The sequence below is a fragment of the Papio anubis genome, chromosome 4 (genome assembly GCF_008728515.1).
Source record: "Papio anubis isolate 15944 chromosome 4, Panubis1.0, whole genome shotgun sequence".
In the NCBI taxonomy this organism is placed as follows: Eukaryota; Metazoa; Chordata; class Mammalia; order Primates; family Cercopithecidae; genus Papio; species Papio anubis.
This window is the reverse complement of record NC_044979.1, coordinates 69,806,409-69,824,607: the sequence shown is the minus strand read 5'-3', so window position 1 is coordinate 69,824,607 and position 18,199 is coordinate 69,806,409. Positions and strand designations below refer to the sequence as shown.

Below are 18,199 nucleotides of genomic sequence, written 5' to 3'. Positions count from 1 at the left end.
CAACGGCGGGGGTTTTCTTTATTTCAAAGCTAATGGATTAAAAGAAATAACATGGTAAAAGAAAAACACTGAAAAGCATTCATTTCAAAATTTGGTTTACATTACTCCACTAGACCTCCACTTCCTTCCCTTCTTCTTCCTTCTTTACCCATTCTCTTCCTGCCTAGCCTGCCCTACCCTCTCATTTTATTTTAGTCTCTGTGACTTTTGCTCCTTGCTTTTTACTTTATGTTCTAAGCCTGCCATTCTCCCTATACTCTGGAGACTTTGTTGTCCTTATTAGATAATTTGATGGCCTCTGGCTTGTCTGTAAAGCCAGCTAATTTAATTGTTCTCTCTAAAGAAAATATAATTCTAAATAAAATTGTTTATAGAATGTTTTTCTTCTTATAAAAAGTTCCCACATCCCTATGTGCTATCAAAAGCAGAAAAACAGAAGATATTTATGAAAAGCCCACATTGTTAAGGTAAAAATATAAAGTTTTTGAACACATACTTTGGATCCGTGGTTGGTTGAGTATGTGAATACAGAACCCACAGATACACAGAGCTAATATGTATAGAATGATCGTATGTGGGGGATAAATGCAGCTATGTATATGGATAGAAGTAGACAGATACAGATATAAATACAGACACAGATGCATAGATATAGATATCTGTGAGTGCATGAGCATAATGAAAAGTATATAGGAAAACACACCAAACTATTAACATCAGATATCTCCAGACATGTGGAATTGAATGGGTAAGATTAGCAATTTTTTGTACACTCGTGTGAATTTTATAATAAATATGCCAACATATGTAATGTTTTTAAAACCACTAAAGTAGAAAAGTATATAACTAAAATAAACCATTTCAAGTTTTTGAAACAAAAGTTTTTAATTTTTAAACATCAACGCTAAAAGTATGTCTCAACTACTAAGCACAGGCTGAATTCTAACTAAGTCAAATGAGAAGAATATTATCATACTTTTTAGCATACGAGAAAACAGCTGAAGATATTTTTAAAAGACTCAAGGCAGAGTCCTCTAGTCATGATTAAAAAGTAAAAATTTATTACAAGTATGTTGGAGCGTGCGATATTTTTAAGAATTTTTGTGCTCTTCTTAAGGACGTGAAGGCAGTAGAAAAGAAACCACCCACGACACTAAGGCAATTAAATCATAAATACATGGGCCTGAGAAGTCAATGAACTGCAAACACAGAAAATTTGAAAGAAAAAAAAGATGTAAGGGCACATTGAAATCAAATTACTTAAAACAGAGAGAGAAAGTAAAATATAAGAATGACAGAAAATAGTTCATGACTAAATTAATACAGAAAGGCAATTAGAAAGCATCTCGGACTAAATAAAAATGGTAACACAAAACATGAAAATGGTGAGATTCAGCTAAAGTAGTACTTCAGCTGTAGGAAAATTTGTAATACTAAATGACTAGAGAAAAGAAGAAAGGTCTCAAAGCAATGACCTCAGCGTCCACCTAAAAACACTAAAAAAAAAAAAAAAAAAAAAAAAAAAGAAGGAAAGAAAAAAAGCAAATAAAAAACAAAATAAGACTGAAATAATAAATAAGAAAGTGGATATAAATAAAATAGAAAACAGAAAACATTAAAGAAAAATCAATAAAACCAAAAGCTTGTTTTCAGAGATTTTTTTTTTTTTAAATGCTGAACATTTAGCCATACAGATAAGGGGGAAGAAAAAGTAGAAAATATACATTGCCAATATTACTATCAGGAATGAGAGCGGTGACATCACTACAGATTTTCTACAAATATTATAAACAACATTATGCCAATAAATTCTGCAAGTTAGATGAAACCAATTCTTTGAAAGACAAAAACTAATCAAAGATCACTCAGTAAAAAAAATAGATAACCTGAATAGGCCTGTGTCTATGACAGGAATTGAATCTGTGGTCAAAAACATTACCACAAAGATAACGCCAGGGCCAGATGGCACCACTGGTGAAGTTAAACCAAACATTAATGGAAGAAATAACATCAATTGTACAGAAATCCTTTCAAAATATAGATGAGGAGGATATATTTCCCAATTCATTTTATAAGGCCAGTGTCATTCCAAGATCAAAATCGCACAAAAACATTGTAAGGAAATTATAGATCAATCTCTCTCACGAACACAGATGCGAAAAATTACTGGTACATCTTCAACAAATTGAATGCAATAATATATAAAAAAGATAGTAAACCATGACAATGTCACACTAATCCCACGAACGCAAGGTTGGCTTAACATTCACAAATGTGTAATTCACCAGTTTAACATACAGTGGTAGGTAGTCTCTAACATGGCTCCCAGTAACACCCACTTCCAAGTATTCACACTTTTATGTAATCCCCAGCTCTTGAGTGTGGGCTGCATTTGTTGACTTGTATCCCATAAATATAATACGGCAAAAATCATAGGATACCACTTCTCAGAAAACATTATAAGAAAAATGTTTCTTCTATGTTGGTGCTCTCTCTCTGCCTTGAGTTTCCCCTCTTAGATCACTAGACCTGGGGAAAGTCGACTGCCATGCCATGAGGCAGCCCTGTGGAGAGACACATGTGCAGAAACACTAGGGCCTGCAAACAACCTTGTGAGTCAAGTTTCAGGGCCAACCACAGTTCCAGCTTCCTGCTTGACTGGAATCTCCTAAGAGACCCTGAACCAGCTAAGGAGCATCTGCAGGAGACCCATAGGAACTAAGATTTTAAAAAAATGTTTGTTGTTTTAAGATGTTAAGTTATGGGATAATTTGTTATGAAGCAACAGATAACTAATGCACAGTTTTTTTAAACTCATATGATCATCTCAATAGACTCAGAAAAGGCATTTGATAAATTCAGCATCCATTCACGATAAAAACTCTCAACCAACTAAAAACAGAGTAAAACTTCCTCAACCTGATAGAGAGCATCTACCAAAACATTACATGTAACATCATACTTAATGGTGAGAAACTAAATGCTTTTCACGTAAAAACAGGAACAATTCAAGGACATCCACTTTCATCACTTTGATTTAATATTGTATTTTAAGTTCTAGAAAATACAATAAAGCAAAAAAGTCATTTGTTGGCTTCAGGAAAGAGAGGAACTCCAATTAGAAATTTTGATGGCTCTCTGAGCCTATACAATTTAAGCAAGAGAAACTGTTACGAAATCTACCGCAAGTACAGCTTTCTCTCCATCTTCATGCCTTAATGGCCTTACAATACATATTTTGAGTCAGGTAGCCTCTCATTTAATGGATCTGACTATGGCACAGTTGATAATTATAAAAATCAGTGAAAACTATGCACCTGTGGAAAACCAACGTCTCTATTCTATCATTAAGACAGAAGAGTGGCAGCCTTTTCCTACTTTTTGAGAAAAAAAAATTAACAAAGTTCTCAACTTAAAATATTTCCCATAAATATTCTTAAACATTTCACGTTTACTATTTTTGCTAACTACTAGCAAATGACAAAATGAAAGTAGAAAACAATCAACTTGGCTGGGCATGGTGATGCACACCTGTAGTCCCAGCCTTTGGGAAGCTGCAGCAGGTGGATCATTTGAGCTCAGGAGTTCGAGACCAACCTGGGCAACATGCAAAAACCCTGTCTCTACAAAACAAATACAAAAATTAGCCAGGTGTGGTAGTGCACACCTGCAGTCCCACCTACTCAGGAGGCTGAGTTGGACAGATCTCTTGAGCCAGGAAGGACAAAGCTGCGGTGAGCTGCAGAGTCCGTGCCACTATACTCCATGTACTCCAGCCTGGGCAACATAGTGAGACCCTGTCTCAAAAAGGGAAAAGGGAAAGGAGTGGTGGGGAGGGAAAGAGAAAGAAAAAGAGGAAAGGGGAAAGGGTGAAGAGGGGTAAGAGGGGAGAAGGGGGAAGAGGGGCAAGAGGGGAGAAGGGGGAAGAGGAATAAGAGGGGAGAAAGATGAAGATGGGTAAGAGGGAAGAAGGGGGAAGAGGGGTAAGAGGGGAGAAGAAGGGAGGGGAGGAGAGTTCTTAGAATAAAATTATTTAAGTATCCAAGGTGCATGAAGAGAAAAGCGAGTAGTCTGGGTCTTAGCAATGAAAGAGGGTTCCGAAAGACAGAGTATACACTGGTGCTACTCCCCCGCGTATAAGTCTTCAGTTGAATGCTTATATTAACTTGTCAGCAATCTGAATAAATGCTTCCTACCCCAAATAGAATCTTTCTGCCCATAGCAAAATGCTTATGGTCAGTGCAGTAAAAGGTCTTAGTAAAAGATAAAACCTCATATATTAAAAAACTCAGAGACAGAAGTATGGAATGTTAAATCGGAAAAAATCACTGAGAACTCAAACCTCGAAAACATAGATTCTTCCAACCACCAAACAGTAGCCCTTTTATCCACTACTAACTTTCATGTGCACCCCTAGTGCCCAGATTTTGGCCTACATTCCAATTCTCCAGTAAGGAAAGGAAGAACTCTTTGGAAAGTAATAGATTCCAGTTCACGGTGCAGGAAGTGTGAAAGAGCCAGGAAACATCCAGCTGTTACCAGAAAACTAGCACCCTTTCAAAAATGTCAGGGATCATGCTAGAAGGACAAAGGAATCTGCTGAAAGGGGTTCCCACTGACCAAACTGTGATTATTTATTTGAGCATCAAAAGGAAAAATAAAAGTATGGTTAAATAGAACAAGCTGAGCTGTTGAAAGACCATGAGTTCATTATGATTTCAAAAGAAAAAAAGTTACTATAAAGGCCAAATGGCAGCTATAATATAAAAGAATGAATATAACACGATATGGTTGATTTTAAGATACAGAACTCTGAGTAAGCCAAGAAGTGCTAGAAAACAAAGTAGCAAGGAACTGTATCAAGGGCAGGAATGAATGATCAGGGCCTGTGGGGAGGGTCCAAGTAGCATGAGTGTAGAAAGAAAAGCAACACAGCATGTTCCAATGACAGCAGACCAGGTGGGTGGATGTAATGCAACAGGCTAAAGGGCAGATGATGTTTCCTAAGCAACGTATTACAAAGTACACATCTGGTGGAGAGAAACAAGATTAAAAAGAAAACCTATGTGAACCAGTGTGGAAAGCATTTTTTTAAGTAAGTTAAATTTTAATAACACATATGAAATTTAACCCTTAAAAAGAAAACTCAGCTTGACTGCCAACCCGTGACTCAGATGTGAATCTCTGACTTGAAAAAAGCATCCAGGACCCCAACAGTCAACAACTCAGATCCTGTAACCATGGCTGTTCTGAGAAGGGATTCTTTTACTTGTGGCCCTGTAAAGATTACACAATCCCAAAAAGACACAAAAAATATTATTACTGAACCCCCTGGAAGAAATCTAAATAAGTGGATCTATAACCCCAGAAAGCTATAAAAAAGAACAGAGAAATAATAATAAGATTACTTAAAACTACACTGTTAAGTATAGTAATATATTAATAATTTGTAATAATTACATTTAGGTATGTCTTCTTTGTTTAAAAGTATCTAGAATATGGCAAAATAATCAGTTACACTAAATTAGTATATGACATTAAGGGAATTTAATTAGGCCAGTAATCAATGCTTAAATGGAGACAAATTGGTTTTCAAAATTACATTTCTTAGCTACACATATTCTTAAAGATGTGGGTACTTGGCCAAATACAAAGGCCATGAGCTGTGAACATTCTGGACACAGGAGACCCTCGGACATTCTACGCACTGTCCATCCGCTTCACTGTCCTTCACCCATGCTTTTAGTGTCCTCAGCCTGAAAACCTTCCTCCTACCAAGCCATGACTTGTCTCCAAAATTGCCTTTGCCTAAATGCACTTGTTGATTAAATCCCACCCACTCAGACCAATCCTTTATTAATAATTCACTTCAGTGAATTTAGTCTGCTCCAATATTTTTGCATACCTTAGACTGTAATTATTCTTTTTGTGATACTTTAATGTCAACAACCTGATTATCTCTTCCACAGGGCAAGGACTATGTCTTATATTCATTTTATAGCCCCCTAAAGTACCTTTCCCTTAAAATCTCCTCTTGAAGAGTACAGTAAAGATTTGTTCATTAACTCGTGGAAAATAAGGAACTTCCACAGGTTAAAAGTGGTTTTCACAAATCATGGGACCAGAAGAAAACATCTTTGGCACCTCTGCCCAAGGCAAATTCCAGTAGACAGCTATGCTATCAGTATCGTGTGAAAACAAGACATTCAAATATCAATGAGAACTAAGAATAGTTTTCTCCATGACTGTACTTTTTCATACTACTTGTTCCATTTAGAAACTGAAGTAACAAAAAATCACATAAGCAGGGATGTCTCCTGGTATTCGAAAACAGATAAATAGAAGAAATCATCACAAATACCAAAATAAACTTCTTTTTTTCCAGTAAATTAAATAGAAGCTAGAATTTCAAACTTGCTTTGAGATGCACCCATACATATCGATATTCATCTGAAGTGATTAATTTGGTCTACTCATTATTAACAGGAACTTGTTCATTTGCTGGCAAACTCAAAACTGAGTAGAAATTCAAACCGTGTATGAGGCTCCAAAAGTCACAGTTTGACCTACGATTTTAGCTTAGAGCTATGTAAGATCCAGACAACTGTCTACTGAACTCACAGCAGTGGATTTGAAAGCGCACAACTTAATTCAGTTAAGCTTGGCATTCATTTCAAGTGAATTCATTCGGGCTGAAAATTGTCCCTTTGAATCACCCTTTTTCTGGTGATAAGCATTTTACTGGGTTCAGAGTGTGAACTTCTCCGCTGCTCTACTCCACACTCTTAGTTGAAGGCAGACACTGGAAAAGAATCGGTTTAAAAGACTCCAGGTCAACCCACAGCAAATATGTATCATGCATTAGGCTGTAGCTAGGTCATGCTCTTTTGATATTCATGAAAGGAATGTCCATCACAGGTCCAGTGCAAAACTATGAAATAAGCAAAAATCTTGACAACCTCTTTCATTTGTTTTTTTCCCTTTGTCCAATACCCCAGGAGGGCCTGATGGCTTTATCCTACTTAAAATCTGCTCCCAATATTAAAAAATCATCAGTCATTTATAAGTTTTTGAGCACTTAAATCATAGCACTATGTCTCCCAGTATTATCTGAACTTTAAGCATTACAGAACAAGAAGTTTCCTCCCTTATAAAAGTAATTTCAGCTAGTAAGGATAGATGTGCAAGAGTTTTGGGTAGAAGAGAGGGGTAGGAAGAATTAGAATCATTGCCACTAGAATCATAACCAATGATAACTGCCTTCATCTATAACTTAAATCTGTCAAGTCTAAAAGTATGCTTTCCTCTCTGCTTGCTGTCTTCTCTATTTTCTCCCTAACAGTATGTGCGTATACACAGAGATGGCAGTAACAGTGGCTACGTAGAGCAAAGATATATAGGCATACAGAATGATATATGCAAGAATGTGTTTTACTTACAGCTTTGTTTTATGAGAACCAAGATCTTGCCTAAAATCACCTTCAGAACATTACCTAACATACATGCAAGCATACTGCCCATGGAAGTCAGAACTAAGTGCCTCAAAACAAGCCACTTAAACTCCCCAGATCTCAGTCTTCTCATCTGTAAAATGATACAGATCAGTTTTAGCTCTAATGTTCTACTATGAACTCTAGGCAGCAGTGTGCAGCTGGTAAATAATTTTAGATAGACTAGTAAAGTCTCACACATAAATTCATTTCTTTGTGCTTCCTTTGTGTTCCACTTTGTTAGAATTTTAAGATGTAGAAAGGACAAAGACAGGTACATACTATGAATACACTTCTCTTGATGTCTCCAGTCTTTTCAGATTTTACTTAACTCTGACATTCTGAAACTGTTTCTCAGTGGTGGCATCCTGGGCATTGTGGCTGAAAATTATTTGGGTGCAGCATTTGCACAGCAGTACACATTGTAGAACATCTGGCAACCATGGTTCTTACTAAATGCTAGTCCTGCCCTTATATCACTGTCACTGTCACAACCAAAAATGCCCTCACTACCAACTACATCATTTTTAGATTGTACTTTATAATTTGTTACTGAAACATACGTTATCATATATTCTTATATAAGTTACTGTAGAATTTGTTTTCATGTGTTCGGTTTATTTTGGTGGCTGGGGGGAGCTCTGTCTTTGCTGAGCACTGTTTCTCACGTGTTTGTATTTCCATGACCAGACTGTAAACACCTTGAGCACACAAACCATATCTTCTGTTTCTTTAGTGTTCCCCAAGCACAAAAGACTGGGCATGAAATAGTTCTGTTAAAATTTACTCAATGATGAACTGTTTTGCTAATTATAAGCTTTCCCCTTTAACTAAAAATAGGTCATTAAAAAAAATTAGTCCTGAGAAACTACATTAAAAACAAGGTACCTTCTGTGTTGAGATGTTTTCCAGTCATGAAAACACTTTACCAGATGTTTCCATTCATCAGAATTCAATGTCTAATATTGCAATTTAGTTTTAAAATGCTTATTTTTCTACTACATGATTTCTTTGGCATCTGACCTAATTTCACTTAAATCCTGAATTCATCAGCTAGTGGACACAACTGAATGGAGGACTCTTGAGGACACTACATTCATTTATGCTGCTTCAGTGACTATAGTTTTGTTACATCCCTTACTGGACTTCAATCCTTGCCATTAATAGGCTTGATAACCGTTTTGCTAATTCTATTATGGAATGTTAGGTAGTCCTTCCAGAAGCTTAACCTTTGGTACATGTTGCTAAAATAATTTTATTTAGTCGCTTTCTCTTCTGTGATAATTACACATTTCAGATGAGATACAGTTTTTTTTAAGGCTCACATAGGTAAATGCCTATATTTTCTGACCTCTAGGTTCTTCATTTTGTCCAAATCATAATGATAAATTTAACCTAAAGTTTTAATGAACACTCATAGCAAGGGTAGAATTACCAGCCCTATTGTTAGTTGTCTGTATAAGTTTTTCAGAATGTAGTCAGCTTTGCAGACCAGAATTTCATCTGGAAAAGTTAACCCCTTGCTGCTTGCAGACTGGCAGCACTGGCATCACCTGGGATCCCAGACCGATTGCAGTTCTACCGAGTCAGAATCTGAATTTTAACAAGATCCCTGGTTGATTTCTGTGCACCTTGAAGTTTGAGACATGGTGCTGTAAACCATGTAATGATATATTCTGTTGTTATGGTCAAATAAGAGATTGTGATTGTGAGAGAGGGCAAATTTAGAGGGAAAATTTATTTCAGTCTCTGTGTATAATGAGTGATAAAAAGTTACTCAAACATCGCAAAAGTTCATGGTAGTTATCAGATAACTCAATATATTTTGAGCTCTGAAATAAAATTTGCAATAATATACATCCAATATGTTTATGAATTTAAATAGCCATGGGATTGGAGTGAGTGACAGGTAGAGAAGAAAGAATATACATGGGTTATAGCAGCATATATGACATTACTTCCTGCATAGAAATTTATAGATGTATGTGTCTCTAATATAGGAACATTGTTTTGCTGCTGGCCATCATATCTATAAAAACAATTACTATAAAATTATCCTAAGCAGAATTGAATTCAGAATCTAGCTTTGCTTACTACTTACTAGGGTTTATTTGGTAGATTTGGAGGTAAAACTTAGAGGGAAGTCACCTCAGGATCCAGAAAAGAAATTTGAAAAGGAACTTACATTTGTGAAGAGTACCATGTATCCTAAAACAGGTCCTCCTTTGGTGTCGGCGTGTGAGGGAACCTTTGGCCCAAATGGCATAACTGAATATTTCCCACTCCGGATTAAATCCTACTCTGATTATGTGGAAAGCCAGATGAGATGTCTTTCAGACACTGTTTCCACTAAAAACATTAAATATTCCAAAAAGGTCAACAAGAGAAAGAAGAAAGTATGTACATTTTCTGACTTCCAGTTGACATCCACAATTATATGCTGGTTAAAATGCCATCATGGAAAAAAGACAGAGTCAGGAGTGCAGAATTCATAGCATATGACCAAATGATATGTGTTAAGAGGTGAAATATTAAAATTGATATCTATATTCACCCCACCCCTCACCAAAACATTTATAGCCAAAGGGCTCAGAAATGGGACACAGGAGATGAGAAGCTCCAAGCATAGCAAGCGGGTGACTTTGTTTTGAGATTCCACAAAGCACAGCGTTTTCCAATCTACAAAATTCCCATAGCTGCTTTGGGGAAATGGAATACCTATTCTCTACAAAATAGAAAAATCAAGCTACACAAAGTGGCTCACACTGCATGGCTAATTAGTTTCTTCATCAAGACACTATTCCCTTAAAGCTCTTATTCTAGAAAAAGAAAAAAAAAAAAAAAAGGTCTGCTCCTGCAAATAAAAACTTTTCCTCCCTCTCCCACAGGATTTACAGGTTTAAACATAGCTTTTCTTTTTTAGGTTTTGCCTTGGGTTCTACCTGAGAATAGAAAACCAGAGTGTATTTCCAAAGGACCCCATAACATGTAGCAGTGTGAACTAAGCTGGCAAAGGGGGCTGACTGTTAACCACCCTGATTTAAAAACTAAAAATGTCTACCACATCAGAAGCACTAACTACTAATAAACAGAAGAGGCTGATCTCAGATTCATAGACTTGAAATCAGTAATATGGTCCAGGATGCTTTCTACCTATACACATATGCTTAGTGTTTGAGAGGTATTTTTAAACATCACAGGGACTGCAGAAGCTCACTTGTCTCAAAGGCCTTGCAAAAGACAGTCTCAAGTGCCTTCTGAATTCTGTTTGGTTTCACTTTTGAGTTTCACTAAACCACCCCTGGCTTCTTTGTACTAAACCAGGCCAGTTCTTCCTTCATGTCTCTACCTTTCAAATATCTGTAGCTCACTATTCTGTCCCTCATGTAAGATACAGCATCCAGAAGGTGCAGTAACATTAAAAAATGAAAACTGAAGAGAAAACACCACTGGAGATATGACTGATCCTTTAGGATCTGAATTCTTTCCCCCTGGTAACCATATGAACAGCATTTTAAAATAAAGAGTATAAATATTTTTAAATTCCTTCTCTAAAGGAGAAATAAAATTGTGTACTATCTTCTTACTCTGAAACAGATGGCTATATAAATACAACGTGCATCTCCAAATCTACAATAACCACCTTTTTAATAAAATATAAATGTATTATTAGTGTTTGGATAATAATTTAGTGGTTGATGTCAAGAGTGATGTTATAAAGTTGAAAAGTTTAATGTTTTTCTTCTTATAAAATAAATCTAGATTGCAAACTCCATCAAAGAGTTCAGGAAAATACAGGGCATCACTCAATATAGAATTGACTTTCGAAGCTCTTAACATTTTCAGAGAATCATATATGGGTCACTAACCACACAGAGTTTATGAAGAGAAACACTGGGAACAATGAACCTTTGAGGAGAAAATGGAAGTATCTTTCAATGTTGCTTTAACAATTGATTCATCTATTGTAAAGAGCTAAAATCTCAGTGATAATAAATTTGACAGTAACCCATTAGTAATACTCCTAACTGATTTCATGAAGACTGGTTCTGCAAACCTTTCCTATAGCTGAGAAAAATCAATACCAAATCTTGCCTAAGAGATGCAAGGTGAATAGAGAAAACCAGTGGGATACACACATCCTGCTGTTTGTCTGTCACCTGGAAACAAACTCCAGTGCTTCCAGAAGCATTTCACTGTCAACTTTGTATTTTTACCAAGATTTCATTTACCTGAGGAATAAGCTGCTGGGGCAAATGTGTTATCAACTGGGCAGAAAAGTAAGTCTAAAGAACATTCACCCTTCCAAAGTCTGCCAGATGATAAATAGGATATTGGAGCTTTCTATTACATACTCCTTTTATCCACTCAAACTCAGTAACACTAAGAAATAATTATATATGCTCTATAATCAAACTACAGAAGGATCTTGGGCAAGATATAATGCAGCTGATAGAAAAGAGATGGAAATTAAGGATTTCTAGATGAGATGACAATGATGATGATGGCTAACTTTTGTTGAGCTCTTATTATGTAAGTTACTATTAAAAATGCTTTAAAATAGCTTCCCAATTAATCTCCACAACAACCTCATAAGAAAGGTGATAATATTATCTCAATTTCGCAGATGGTTAAATTGAGGCACACATGAATTAAGTAACAAGTCCAAGGCGACAGAAAATAAACACAGGAGATGGGATTGATTACAGGACTCCGAATACAAAGCTCAAGCTCTTGACCACTGTGTTGGCTTTCATACACGTCCCCTGGGACTTCTTACATCCTGACAGAAATAAACAAAAAACAACTTTATCTACAATTCTCTCCATTTATCTTCATTCTCTCTTATCTCTCTTGATGGAAAAAAAAGAAAAAGAAAGAAAAAGAAAGTACTTCCAAAGCTGTGTAAAATAACTGCTCACTGGTTTAAGGTTTTCTGACCCATCTTCCCTCTCTCTCCACAAACCTACCACTCAAATTTAACATATATTTGATTAATCTGATTCTGAATTAGTCTCATAATAAAAGTCAGGCCATAACAGAAAAATAGGGGGACAGAAAGCAAGACTCATTAAGAAGGAGCAGGCTTAGCTGGAAGGCTCAGGTATTAGATATTGCTATGTTGAATCTTCCTCCTCTATAAATGGTTGGGTCCCCTGGATAGTGAGTTAAAAGCATGGCTATAAACTGCTGACTGACCCAGTCTAAGAACTGTCAAAATGGTCGATAGAAAACAAATGAACAGCACTGAGGCCTTAACTTGGCTTTCTAAAAAAGGTCCCCTCAGAAAAACCGTCTGGATTTATGGAAGCAGTATCAGGAAGAAATCTGAGAAACAGAAAGCTGTATTCATGAAGCTAGGCTTACCTCATCCAGTGGAAAACTTCTTAATACAGCATCAAGTTTACACCCTCTACGATTTCTGTCAAACTCAGAGGATACTTGGGGTTTTCTGGTTGTTTCCACTGAAAATGGGGTGGGGAGTGAAAGAAGGCCCACAGTGGGCAGCAGGAGACAGTTTTCCTCTCACACTGGCTAGTGAATGATAATGAACCAATTAAATAACAATTTCTAAAGTACCTGCCAGCTCTAAGAGTCTCTGACTCTGTAAGAAGACCTCAACATGATCAGTCTTTGCTTATGAAGTAAAATAGAGTAAGAAGATGGAAGTACAGTGGGTGAAATTCAAACGTTAATAATGACAAAAGCTATGGCCCAGCTTCCAATTATTTCAGCTGATTGCTGCTATCAGCAAAGAATTGATGTGAAAATCTTAGCATCTCAATTATAATATACCCATAGATAAATATATGAAAATAATATATAATATATCCATAACTCTTTCTCTCAGTGCATTTCTATTCCTTATTCCTTGCCCTTTCCCATAGGCTATTTTAGTATATTTAAAGTATCTATTATGATGTCCATACAGGAACTTGATTCATGTCATCAGACGAGGAAAAACTGCTGTCTATCCTATATAAAAATCAAGGAATGCATTAAGAAGGAATGAAATTCTGATACATGCTACAACATGGATGAACCTTGAAAACATGCTAAGTAAAACAGGGCAGAGACAAAAGGAAAAATACATACGACTCCATTTAATATACTATGAGGCACTTAGAATACCAAACTCATAGACACAGAAAATAGAATAAGATTACCAGGGGCAGGGGGAAGGGGAATGGGTAGTTACTATTTAATGAGAGCAGGGTAAGGTTTCTGTTTGGGTTGATGAAAAAGTTCTGGAAATGGATAGTGGTGATGGTTGCAAACAATGTGAATATATTTAATGCCACTGAAATATAAACTTAAAAATGGTAATAATGGCAAGATTTGTGTTATATATATTTTACCACAATAAAAAATATCAAAGCATACAGTATTTCCTTCATAATCACCAAAATGAAAGAAAAAAAAAAAAACTTGCCACATATTTTCTCTTTGAAATATTTTTAAAAGTAGACTGTAGCTGGCAGTAGTGGCTAATGCCTGTAATCCCAGTACTTTGGAAGGCCAAAGCAGGAGGGTCACTTGAGTCCAAGAGCTCAAGACAAACCTGGCCAACACAGTGAGACCCTCGGCTCAATTGAAAAAAAGAAAAAAGTAGTAGACTGTAAGTTCCATAAGAACCATGACCACATCTGTTTTACTCACCACTATTACACAACAGATTCCATAAATGTTTGTTTAACAAACAAATGCTTTTTTAAAAGGAGAGGATTAAAAAGCACCAAACTGACTATCCACGAGAAAGCATAATAGGGCATATTCCAGGGGAAAATACCAATATAACTATTTCTAAGCTCCTTCAGGAAAAGGTACTATTTCATCCATACTTCCTTTATATAGCAGGTCTTACAATGTTTTACACATAGTAGGTGGCTAATCAATATTTGCAGAATGAAAGAAATATCACATGATTGTAAAAGCAGTCATATTATTGCTCTACTTTTTAAAAATTACTTTTTGCAAATTTACAATTCCTTCTGTCACAGGATGAAAAAAAATCCTCACAACTCACACAAAGTAAAAGTAAAAATATAAATAGCTAAAACACATTATTCTCAGAAAAAGAAACAGTAAACACAGGGCGCAACGTCTTCTAAACAGAAAAAAAAAGTTTTTAAAAAAGAGAGGTAAATTTGATCTATCTTTGGAAGAAAATCCAAATATTCACTCCCAAAAATCAATGTCCAACCTCAACAGTAAATAGTTGAGTGAATATAGAAGCACCGCACCATTAAAGAAATTCACTCACAGTGAACCACAACAGTTACCAGTATTTCTGTCAATTAGCCTATCAACTAATCAGGTGATCTTTCTTACATTTACTTATGTCACAAATTATACAGAACTGGCTTATAGCCAACATGCAAGCTCCTGATGATTTTCTTAATATTCACCAACTACACATTTACATTTTACATAAAGGACTAAGTTAATTAAACTATACATAAGTGGAATATTTTTAAAGCAAAAAATCAAATGCTGACATCCTTAACATTCAGCATGTATATAATAACAGGTGAATCCACATAAAGTCACTAGGGCTAAGTAATGTTATTAGTCTCACTCCGAACACTATTAAAACACGTCCTTCAAGTTCAAACCCCCACCACATCAAATATGTCAACTGTGTGACAATTAACAAAGGAAACAAAAATTCAGTCTCTGAAGACGTCAAGGTTTACATTCCTATCTCTCAATTTTATCTGCTTTACAAGCAGGTAAGCATCATTGGAGTAGGCTGTCTGCTACCACGGTCCTTCATGAATGCAGGGGTTCTCCATTAGCATCCAAAATGCTAATAGTCTACTATCAGAGCCGGCACTTCAAGCAGAACTGCATGAAGAATCATCACTTCTGTACATGAAAGCATAACCACTACAGGTGTAATGATGCAAAATACCAGCACACTGACCTCTGCTCAGCAGCACACACTTAAAGCAGGTGCATTTCTGTGATCCAAAAGGGAAGGAAGTAGGATGAGCAGGGAGGAAGCCCCAGGTCCCTAATATATTAGAGATATTTATTCTACTCAGATCCAATCCAGCTAAATTCATGGACATCAGTTTACTCAAATGGAAAAAGTAGTCTCTCGTCCTTCACTTGCTTGACTCAGAGGGCATTCAGCCAAGCATAGCCAGGCAAAAACAATCTGTAAGATCTCTTTCAGCTATAATAAATAAAGACTAGTTTCAGAAGGAATAAGACTCAGATATGGCAAAGAAGCAGTCGTAAAACCTTTTCCCCATCTTATCTCTGCTACTGGTGTTTACAAACTAGGAGCAGTAGCCTCGGGAGCCTCAAAAGACTCTCCCATGAGTAACCTCCAGTCAGATCCCTAATTTAAATACCCCCTTTATCAATCTGTGATGTTTCTGGCAGTTAAATAGAAGGAAGTGAGTAAAATGACATGCATAAAATGAATCCTTTTTAAGTTGTAAATGAGTGAGTCAGGATTCAGACTTGCCGAGATGCTCCAAATTAAAACCTCTGCTATAATTTTAAGCATGCTCCGTCTTACCGTTCTGCTGTTGTCTCCCTCAGGCTTGATTCACCTGGAACTCTTTAACATGTCTCTAGCAATGTGTTTGCACCAGGCCAGGCTCATACAGCAACTGAATTCACATCTTTCTGCACTAGCAAGCTGAAATGGTACGGCCGTACTACAACCAAGAGAGGGGGATGCATAAGCAAGCAAAAAAAAAAAAAAAAAAAAAAAAAGCCCAGGAATCTCCTAAGAGAAGCTAATCTCAGTGGAATAAGACCAAAAACTGTTCAGAAGAAACATGTCAAAGGACATGCTAACATTCACTATCAATAGCTTTAACAGCTCAATTATTTTCTCCAAAATATCTAATTTTTTTTTTTCCAAACACGATGGACTTGCCTGTGGAGTTCCCAGGAAGGCAGAGTAACCGGGCTCTGCAGCAGCATTGCAGCCAAAGTATCCGTGCATATGCTGTCCAGGCAATTCACAACACACTGTCTTTTCAGAAAGATATTGATTTGCAATGCAGGGCTGCTTCAAAAGAATGCAGAATGGGAGCCAAACAGCTAATGGTGATTGCATGGGAGGAAAAACATTTAATCAAGGGGATGCACCTCATCATGCTCAATTCAATTTTTTTAAGAGCACTGGAGAAAGCCAGTAAGTGTCCTGAGTGACAACCCCATTAAATAATAATCTGGGATCCTATAGAAGGCCAAGTTTCAGCCACCATCATGCATGCTGCAAAAGCTGCTAAAATGGTGTCTATGTGTATATATTTGTCATATGCAAATGGAGCATAATAAGAACTCTAAAATAACCGTACATCAAATACATGGTTAAAAAAAAACAACAACAACACAGGTGCAGCATACACAGAACCAAAGTAAAAGAATGCATAGTTATGAGCTTGCAGAATTTTTGGTGGACTTAGAGCTCATACCACTCTGAAAAATAAAATACCAAAACAAGCCAGATCTCACAATCCTTAGGCAAATTGTGCCAAGTCATGCCACAAGGTGCTAGGCGGCAAAGGAAGGATGCCAGACTGCTACTCTCACAGCGACCCCTACAGGAAAGTGGTTGATCCATTCTTTTTTAAAGGAGTTCCTGTTCTCCGTACACAGAATCACGAAAGGATATAAATTAGATTAAGATACAACAACACAACTGAGAAATACCTTAGGTAAGAAATAAAAAAAGGCATGAAATCTAACCTTGTAAATATTCACTCATTTAAAAAATTAAAGTACACGAGGAGGTAACTACTGTGTCAATGATAAGCGGTTGATACTCCCAAAGCTCCCCAAACTGGGGTATACAATGATGATAAGAAACCTCAGGCAAAGTGTTTTCCCTTCACATCCTAATTGGTTTAAATGAATCATCTCTTCTTTCTCCCACTTGCAAACCATCTTCACCTTCATTATTTTGAATGACACTATGAAGATATTCAACTTTGTTTTCCTGCAACACAAAAGCTTTAAAATCTTTTTAAAAAGTTATTGTTCAAACACAAATATTACATACTTTCATCTTCAACAAAGCCAAAAGAGAAAGCTAGCTCCTTAATATCTGAAAACTATTGAATTATATGAGCATCATTTCTGCAGAACAGACTTCAACAGGTCTTTCAAGAACCTGAGGTTTTTTGTGATTATCCCTCCAGCCCAAAAAGACACCTTTTTCAGAACCAACAGCACTTCTTATTGAGTCATTCAAGATTTAATCATATGTCACCTCATAAAACTCTCTTGTATTGTTGGCATTTTCCCCATTTTAAGGCCCTTGATAAATCACACCAATTGCATTTTTCAAAATTTATTTAAATACCACATAATACAATGCTAGGCATCTAGCAAATATTAAATTAACATTAAAAATTAATGAATTTCCCAACTCCATATTTTAGGGCTAAAAGTTCTTCTTAGGCTATCCCCTTTCCCCTATCATTCGTAAAATGTTTGTGTTCACTAAGACATCTTGTATAAAAACCAATAAACACAATAACATTTCTCCTTTATTCTTTCATCTATTCATTCAGCAAACACGTTAATGTGCCCAGCAATGTGAAGAGTCACATTCTCTGCCTTCAATGAATGCCTTGAGTGATTAGAAATAAAGTGAGTGATTATAATACACTGAAATGAGTATTTTGAGAGTGCTCTATTAAGGATAAACAATATTCCTTAGGTGGCTCAAAAAAGAC

At 36.3% G+C, this 18,199-nt stretch overlaps 1 protein-coding gene across 9 annotated transcripts in view; it reads right to left on the bottom strand.

Annotated features, from left to right (window-relative positions):
• The window catches only part of CDK14 (cyclin dependent kinase 14), a 581,124-nt gene that overhangs the window by 454,691 nt on the left and 108,234 nt on the right, over positions 1-18,199 (bottom strand). The window contains exon 1 of one of the 9 annotated variants that reach the window (XM_017956187.3): positions 16,024-17,196. The exons of 5 other annotated variants lie outside the window; for them this stretch is intronic. Coding sequence is in view for 1 of the 4 variants with exons in the window: in NM_001168991.1 (NP_001162462.1) it covers positions 16,390-16,572 (183 nt within the window). In the remaining 3 variants the exon portion in view is untranslated. 9 annotated transcript variants of the gene reach the window in all.